Source organism: Tamandua tetradactyla, chromosome 8 (assembly GCF_023851605.1).
Source record: "Tamandua tetradactyla isolate mTamTet1 chromosome 8, mTamTet1.pri, whole genome shotgun sequence".
In the NCBI taxonomy this organism is placed as follows: domain Eukaryota; kingdom Metazoa; phylum Chordata; class Mammalia; order Pilosa; family Myrmecophagidae; genus Tamandua; species Tamandua tetradactyla.
Window position 1 is genome coordinate 17,019,565 of NC_135334.1, and position 9,710 is coordinate 17,029,274.

The 9,710-nt window shown below is 38.8% G+C and overlaps 1 protein-coding gene across 1 annotated transcript; it reads left to right on the forward strand.

Moving 5' to 3' along the window:
- Positions 1 to 596: 596 nt before the first annotated feature.
- OR6X1 (olfactory receptor family 6 subfamily X member 1) lies at positions 597 to 1,570 on the forward strand. Its single transcript, XM_077114691.1, is given in 1 exon segment — positions 597 to 1,570. A coding segment is annotated over 1 exon segment (933 nt). The 5' UTR covers positions 597 to 637.
- Positions 1,571 to 9,710: the final 8,140 nt, after the last annotated feature.

Below are 9,710 nucleotides of genomic sequence, written 5' to 3' on the forward strand. Positions count from 1 at the left end.
AGACGATTCTGCTTCACTTGGAATTTTGCATTTAAGTTTAAGATATTTCCCTACTTCCTGACCAGTTTTGTCCTCTTATTTTTGGATATTTTTTACTCTTCTTTAAGAAAATAAGTTTGAATTTGAATTTGGAAGTGAGTACTCATAAAAACATCTGTTCCATTATCTAAGTTGTCTCTCCGCACTAAAATAATTTAAATATGTCTATAATGTGAAAGCCAAGGATTCTCTTTCAGAATATAATATAGGAGTGAGGATTAACATCTTATGAATTCACAAGCTGTATTTATGCACACATAATATTATATACACTGTTCATTTTAAATAATTGTATGGATTAATGACTGACATTTCAAATGATTATTCTCATAGCTGTATAAGGTGAAAAAAAATACTTTTCCATTCTTCCAATGTATTTAATACTTTCAAAGTCCATTGAAAGTGTGTTTAGCTAAGAAGCAAGCGAAATCATCAGTAAAGAAGGATGATGTGTGTGTGTGTATATGTATGTGTGGGTGTTCTGAGGGACTTTAAAAAATTAGTCAGATTCCTTTTTTTATGTCTGAACCATATTTGAGTCTCTTCTTAGAATTCTAAGGAGCTACTTTCTTGCCTGTTTTCTAGAATATCAAGAGACATGGGAAATGGCTCTACAATCACAGAGTTCATTCTCCTCGGCTTTCCTGATATCCAAGGACTACAACTCCCTCTTTTTATAGTGATCTTTCTCATCTACATATTAACGCTTGTAGGCAATGGACTCATTCTTGCCATTGTCTGGGCTGAACCCAGACTACAAATTCCAATGTACTTCTTCCTTTGCAACTTGTCCTTCCTAGAGATCTGGTATACCACCACCGTCATCCCCAAACTGCTCGAGACCTTCGTGGTGGCAAGAACAGTCATCTGCATTCCCTGCTGCCTGCTCCAGGCCTTCTCACACTTCTTCCTGGGCACAACTGAGTTCTTCATCCTCACTGTCATGTCTTTGGATCGCTACCTGGCCATCTGCAAGCCCCTTCACTACCCCACCATCATGACCAACAACCTCTGCCTGCAGCTAGCCCTCAGCTCCTGAGTGGCAAGCTTCACCATTGTCTTTTGTCAGATGCTGCTGCTCATCCAGCTGCCATTCTGTGGCAACAATGTCATCAATCATTTCTACTGTGATGTTGGCCCTATCTTGAAAGCCGCCTGTGCAGACACCAGCTTGCTAGAGCTACTGGGTCTCCTGGCAACCATCCTAGTGATCCCAGGGTCACTCCTCTTTACTGTGATTTCTTATATCTACATCCTGTCCACCATCCTCCGTACTCGCTCAGCCACTGGCCGCCAGAAGGCTTTCTCTACCTGTGCTTCCCACCTGACAGTTGTCTCCCTGCTCTATGGAGCTGTTCTGTTCATGTACATGAGACCCACAGCACACTCCTCCTCTAAGATCAATAAGGTGGTGTCTATGCTAAACACTGTCCTTACCCCACTCCTTAATCCGTTTATTTATACCATTAGAAATAAGGAGGTAAAAGGAGCCCTGTGGAAAGCAATGGCCTGTCCAAAGGATCGTCACTGAGAGTGAAAGGTGCACCACAGCAAAATGAACCTAATGTAGATATGGGTGTGAGATGTAAGACAGGATTGGAGAGAGGAAGTTCTAAGACTTCCCAGAAGTTCTAATTCATTGTTGAGGCAAGGTACAGCTGTGAAAGCAAACCATAGTGGTTGAGGTCCCCTATAAAAACTTGTTACATATAAATGACCTGGGAGTTCTCCTTGAGGAGGAGAAATGGCCTAAGTCTCCCACAAAGAAATCCTGGGATGCCCTTAGTTGCATGAGGCAGAACTCAAGACTTCCTCAACTGTAAACTGTTAAGTGGAAATCACTAAGGTCAGAGACAACCACCAGCTACTTAACAGAAGTGTGAGGAATCCTCTCTCTCTCTTTGCTCTTGACAGCCCTCTGCCCTTCATCTCCCTGGCAAAGGCATGAGGAGTTCCACGTCTCATTTTCTTAATATCAGTTTTCTTCATAGTAAAATGCCCCTGAAGTCTCCCATCAATTCTAACAGTTTTAAAGAAATATTTGAAATGAACCAGATTTTTGTTTGATAATATCTCAGTAAGGGGACTCCCACGTTTATATAATGCAAACTTTTAGATAAGCCTACAGGTGCTCAATCCCTGATAACATCAAAACTTAGAAACAACTGATGAAAAGTCCCAATTTGCAGTTGATAAAGCATCCTGCTTTCTATGTGTCAGTCTGGGTAGTCCATGTGCCTAGGGAAACCAGCAGAAATCTCAGAACCAATATGATGTCTTCCTTGCTGGAAAAAATCATCTCCAAGGTTAATATGAAGTTCAGGGCTTGCATTTAGGGTTAGCATGTAAAGTCCCTCAAGGCAAATGACAAGTCTCCTTCTTTAATCTTGCTTTCAAGCAAGACACCTGGCTGAAAAAGCTTTTTATAAAATGCGGATGGGGTGAGTCACTGTTTGTAATAATAGGTATTATATATGTCTCTCTCTCAGGATAAAGAAAGACTATTACTAAAAGTCCACTAAAACTGAATTTAAAAAAAAAAGGATTACTGCACATTCCTTTCAGGAATTAATTAAAAATCAAAAATGCAAAACAAAGTGTAATGAACTGAAAGTATTATTATCTCAACTGCTGTACATGACTTTATCTTAAGAAGAGTACTTTCTTGGGGCTGTTCATGGGGGAAATAAATCATTTGAAGGAAAGAGAGGGGTGCTAAGACACAAATATCATAAGGAGTCCTGTCATTAAATAATGGTTTAAATTGCTTGCAACAAGAAAATAAGGGTAATATCTAACATTCTTCAGAAGAAAATGGCAGAGAAAGAAGAGAGAAGAAAGGAGCCAAAAAAGATTGAATGAAGCAGAAAAGTTTGTGGGAAGAAGCCGGTGGACATTCCCCAGAGCTGTGCCACCTGAGGGACATGTTAAGAATAAGGATACATAATGGTCAATTTGAGATCACATTTCTACAGTGTTAATCTGTCTCCCCCTCAGACCTTCAGTCAAGTCTCCTACATTACCGAATGCAAGTATGAATGGGCTGTGAATGTCACACGAATATGCGTATATGAAGTGGTTTGGATTAGAGACAGTCCACAGAGACACTCACATAGATGACCCCAGAAACTGCCAAAATTTTAGGAAGAACTTCAGACAGTCACGGGATGTGGGCAGGTGACTCCAGGTGATCTAGATCTAGAGGAGTTGGGACATCTGGATTATATTACTATTTGAAACATTTTTTAAATCTACCTTTGAGTCCCTTAAACATTCATTTTCCTAGGCTCAGCATATTACCTTAAGGACTTCATGTTTGATGATAGACAGAGGTGACATGAAACACAGAGACAGATCTTAAAAAGATGGGACAATTGTAAGAATATCACACAGGACTTCAAGTAGATGGGACAACAATTGTAAGAATATCACACAGGGCTTCAAGTTATGAAACTCAAAATAGATACCATTTATTCAAGCATTGTACATATTTATTGAGACTGTCTTGTACCAAGCAATGTGCTTGGTGCTGACTCTACTGGAAAAAAAAATCTTTTTGCAGTCTTCCAGAGATTTAGCTGTAGGAATTGGAAATGCCAGAGTTGAAGAAATCTATCCAAATGTTACAGTGATGTTTCTAAAACCTGAGCATCAAGAATAATGGGAGTTACAAGACTTCCAGAGAGCCAAGCCTTAGATCTGCCTTCTTTCACCAGCATGGGAGGCCAAAGACACCAAGGAGAGTGTTATCTACTTTCAATGCCTGGAGGTGCTGGAAGACTGATTGAGTAAAAGTATACCTGGACATAGAGACAACATGACAGAGTTTGAGATTTCACCATGTGTCCTACTGTTTACTATCTCTAGAGCCCAAATGTCTATATCCTACCTCTCTCCAAGAGAGTCAGGAATCACACAAGGACGCATCCAAACAATATTGTAAACACGTAATCCCCTGGATATTAATTATTTTTCTACAATTAATAACTATAATGACAAAGTTGAGCTCATAGATATATGTGAGCTAAATGCTGGCTTGACAATGAGCTCTTGAGTTAATTTGTCCTGAAAATGTACAAGTTTATGTAAAGTAATGGTTCCATGATGTGTTCCACAGGATATGTTATTAAAAATATAGTTCAGTATTAAATTGCAAGAATGAGAGTTAGATAAGGTTAAGCAGTTTCTTTCACTACAGAATTTCTCAGAAATTCCAGATCCTAAACTTGTGCATAAGAAAGCGTCTGCCAAATGATCTTGAACTCAACAGCTCATCTATGCAACCCATCTTGGACCTAAGAACTATGCCCATGTTTACTGATGTGGGCCAGAACAAAAGGAGAACATCATTCTAAAAGGAGATTATGATCCTCTCCTTAACCAATCAAATAATGGCCTTCAGAATTCTGCCTTATTTGGACAAAACTCCATCTTCTTATCCTAGATCTAGCCCTCTCCCTTTTTAACTCAGAAAGATACACTGAAGTCATATTTGAAGGATGCATCTCTCCCTTACCTGACAACAAATAAATTCAGCCTTGCTTTATCAGTTCTAACAATCTTCATGAACATTTTAAATCCCCAGGGGGAAGACAGTATATAAAGATGCTCACAAGCTTATCCAACTACAGAACGATTTTTCTCAATGGGCCTCAAACTAAAGATTTCCTTCTGTCTTCCTTAAGGTGTATCTCTAAAGTGATCTCTTTATCAGGATTTTGTCACTCTGTGATATTCACAATTGCCCAACTAACTGACACATACGATTTTTAAATCCAATACATAGTTTGTATGGTATGTGACTGTATCTCAATAAAACCAGGTTTAAAAAATAAAACTAAAAATAATCCAATACAAGACAATCTGAAGTACAATACAGGCAAATTTGGAGATAACTATATATTTGCCAAAGTCTCTAGTGCCTGACATAGTGACTCATCACCAGGTCACTATAAATTACCAATTCTCTGTGCGAGTTTAAAATGACTCCAGTAATAAAAATGCCATTTACCCATAGCTCTTCCAGAACCATCCACCTTCTATATCTGTATTCAGCCAGGCTTGGGCTGAACAAGTAGAAAGGAACTCCCACATACACTTCCAGCACAGCGCACTCCACTAATTACTCCTGCCACCTCTTTGATATTTAGAAAATAACCTCTCTGTCTCCTAAATTCAGAACCAACCATTTTCCTAACAATTAGTTCTCTGCTCTTCATGAAATAACATTTAAAAAGTAACCACCTAATTCCCTCCATCTGCACTAGTTCCCTCCGACTTGATCAGATCATGCCTAATTCAGCCTAGAAGTCCCTTGGGCTATCAGATCTGATTGCTGTCCTCAGTAACAGGTGACCCTCACATCATCTGTGTTGTTCTCTGACCCAAGTCACACTAGTCTACTCTTGGTTTCTCCAATATCCCAAGTTCCTTCCCATCTCAGGGTCCTTGCAGACACTATTTCCCATTACCTGGAGTATAATTTCTTACTCATCCCACCTTCCACCTCCTACTCCAAATCCTAGCCTGTTAATTGCTAGTCATCCTTCAAAACTCAGATCACATGGTACTACTTGTCTTTGTTTCCCAGGCTGTAGATGACAAATGGCATACAATGGGTTGACTTGAACAATGGGAATTTATTGCTTCACAGTTTCACAGGTGAGAAGACTTGCTTTCTCTAGGGTCAGTAGACTTCTGGTGCTGGCTAGTCATAATCTTAGGGGTTTCCTGGCAGTCCCTTCACATGGTGACGCCCTCTCTTTTCAGTTCTGGGTTCTGTGGCTCCCCGCTTCTAGCTTCTACCAGAGGCTTTCTCTTCTGTTTCCAATTTTCCTTTGCTTTACAGGAACTTCAGCTGTATTGGATTAAGATCCACCCTCATTCAGTTTGGACACAGTTTAACTGATAACATCTTCAAAGAGGTCCTGTTTACAAAGATGTTCACACCCACAGGACCAGGATTTAGGATCCAAACATGTCTTTTGGGGGGGGGGGGGGGGCATAATTTCCATCCCAATGTTACTCAAGAAAGTTTTCCCTAATAGCCTCTCTACCACCACCAGGATTAGGACTTGTAGTTGCAGACTCTCATAGAACCCTGTACCCCTGTACTTCTCCCTGTAGAATGTATCACAGTCATAATTAATATATTGTGTAAATTATTTAAACTCTTATTTTATTCCTCTTTCGTGTCATATACACACACATATTCACATGCACCCCATATGAAAGTTAGCTCCATGAAGACAGACAATATGACCTTCTTGTTCTCTAGCACATTACATATAATTAGCACAGTGTCTGGAAATAGTAGACACTATTCAAATAAATTATTGATGAATGAAAGAATAAACAATTGGTGAACAAGATGACTGGACTGACAAAACATATTAAACATGGATTATACCAGCTGTGTTCCATATTCCATGTTTTCAAAGTGGAAATTAATTACATAAATAATATTAAATTAGAATTCCCAACTTATATTATTTACAAAAAAAATTCAAAATCTAAACATAAAAAGCAGAACCAAAAAGTAGAATAAGAAAAACACAGAAGGATGCCTTCAGAATCTTGGTGCAGAAAAGATATTCTTAAATAAGAGAAAAAGTAAAAGAGTGTATACAATATAAAACTTAAATACTATAGGCAAAGTTAAAATATAAGCAATAATTTGAAGAAAATATTTGCAACATATGTGTCAAAGGATTTGTATCTAGAATACATGAAGAATATCCAACAGTCGATAAGGAAAAGACAAACAATCGAATAGAAAAATGGGTAAATTCATAGAAAAACTACAAATCACCAATAAACAAACAAAAGAATGTTCAGTGTCACTATTAAGCAGGGAAAGGCAAATACAACAATGACTCACCACTTTTAATCCATCAGATTGGCCAAATTTAAAATTTTGGTAACATTAAATAATAGGATGGATGTGGGGAAAAATATTCTCATATACTTCTGTTAATTATAAATGGGTGCAGGGATTTTGGAGGACAATTTGCAGTTTCTATTACATACGAACACCCTATAATCCAACAATTCCTTTTCTCGGTACTTGACCCGGAGTACAAAGAAGATAGCATTGTTGTGATAGCAACTGTTATTAACAACTTATAGGTCATCAATAGGAAAATGGTTAAATAAATTTCGGGTTATTCAAACTAGGGAACCGTTATGGATTCACTCATGTTCCTCCAGTGACATGTTCAAGTCCTAAACTCCGGTTTTGTGAATGAACTTATTTGGAAATAGGATCTTCCAAGATCTTATTAGTTACAATGAGGTCAAACTGAGTCAGGTTGGACCTTAATACAATATGACTGGTGTGGAGACCAAGGGTTTAGGCTCCCCAGCCATATTGAGAGTAAGTTACTGCCCATAGCCATCTACATGACAAGGACAGAAGTTAAAGGTCAACAGACCTTCTCAAGGTAAAAATAATGTACAGATGGTATCATAACCACTTATCTTGGAAAGCATTAAAACTCCTCTCCCCTGATCACTTTTTTTGTATTGATGTATATTATATATTCACATACCATATGTGCTAGATTGAATCTGTTGTGTACCCCAGTAAAGCCAAGTTCTTTAATCCTCATTCAATATTGCTGGGTGGGAGCTTTTTAATTGTGTCCATGGAGATGTGACCCACCCAGTTGTGGATATAACTTTTGATTAGATGGTTTCCATGGAGATACGTCTTCACCCATTCAAGGTGGGGTTGTTTACTGGAGCCCTTTAAGCAAGAGCCATTTTGGAAAAAGCTTCAGAGTCATGAGAGCCCACATAGCCAGACACCTTCGGAAATGAAGAAGAAAAATACCCCTGTGGGAGTTTTATGAAACAAGAAGCATGGAAAGAAAGCTAGCACACATCACCATGTTCACCATGTACTTTCCATTTGAGAGAGAAACTTTGAATGGCATTGGCCTCCTTGAATGAAGATATATTTCCTTGGATGCCTAAGACTGGACATTTCTACAACCTAGCTTTAATTTGGACATTTTCAGAGCTTTAGAACATTTAAACTTGCAACTTAATAAATTCCCCTTTTTAAAAGCTGTTCCATTTCTGGCACATCACATTCCAGCAGCTTGCCAACTAGAACATCACATAATCATCCAAAGTGTGCAATCAGTGGTTCACAATATCATCACATAGCTGTGCATTTATCACCCCGATCACTTTTGATAGCAAATCTACAAACCAACGTGTCATGAGACCTGCTAAAACTCTGTTCTCATACCCTATGGAATCTCTTTTGTCCTAAGCTCTTATAAGCTGCCCTTTGCACCCCCTCCCTTTGTGGAGTGCTGCTTTCATATTTTCTGGATGGCTTCCACTAGGAAAGATTTTCTCCTGTTTCTAAGACCTAAGAAAACTCATGTCCAACTCTGTGCCAGACATGTTCTTTGGTCTTGGAACTGCCCTAACCCAAGTCCTTCAAAAGCTGGGTTGGAACAGCCATTAGTCCTTATAATCAGAGGAAATTTGTACACAGTAGGTGATAAGAAGATGGATGGCCATATGACAGAGGCCATCAGACTTCAGAAGCTACAGACTTCATAGAAAGCATGATCCTGCTGAAAACTTGATTTTGGACTTCTAGCCTCCAAAACTTTGAGACAATAAATTCCCATTGTGTAAGCCCATTAGTCTATGGTACTTTATTATAGCAGCCCTGGCAAACCAAGACAAGCATGCTATGCAGAAAAAGAGAAAGAAAAGAAAGCTATGCAGAAAATAAAATGAAGAAGATCTATATGGACGTATTTCCAAGGCCTATTGCTAAAAGAAAACAACAAAGTGAGGAATTCAACATGAAGACACACACATTCACAAATGAAGACACAAAGTAATATTATAGATTTCCTATGGATACATATGTACATGATATATAAAAGTATAGAAAAAAATGTGCAAGATAAACATACCAGACTCATAAGAACAGTTAACTTTTGGCAAGAGAAAGGAGGAAGATTTAAAAAAAAAAAAAAGGTCATTAGCATTATCTGTTAAATTTTTTTTAACATATTTATGTATTATTTAGGCTCTAAACAATTATATTTAAAACTATTAAGTGAGTTACATAGAGAAAGTATCTAGCACACAATTGGCTGCTATATATGAATTGTTATCTCCTTCCCTCCACCACAAGTGGTGAATCCCTTTGATTCAAAACATGGTAAAAACCTACCAGCAATGAACTGGGGGAAAGAGGGGTTGTTATGACTTCAGAGAGAGAGAGAGAGAGAAATTGGCAGGTACCGGCAGGAAAATCTGTGACCTACACCAAAGTGAGCAAATGCCATCAAGGGAGAGGGTCTCAAAGTAAAGAAATAAAATAAGCACAAAGATCAAAGAAAGGAGAAGTGAGGGAAGAAAGGAGGATGAGAGTGGGAGAAAGCAAGAGAAAGAGATAGGAAAAAAGAGAGGAAGGAAGGAGGGAAGTAGGAGAAGGTGACGGAAGGAAGGAAAGGAACGAAGGAAACAAACAAGGAAGGAACGAAGGAGAAAGAGAAAAAGAGCCTTTTAATTCATTCGCTGCAGAGACCCGGCGGGAGTGCGGGAACCCAGTCCTCAAGGCACATAGAGAGGACCGAACCTCCCGTAGTCTAGAAAGGCTCCAGGCGGCGAGGAGGCGGGGCGAGCTATGGTTT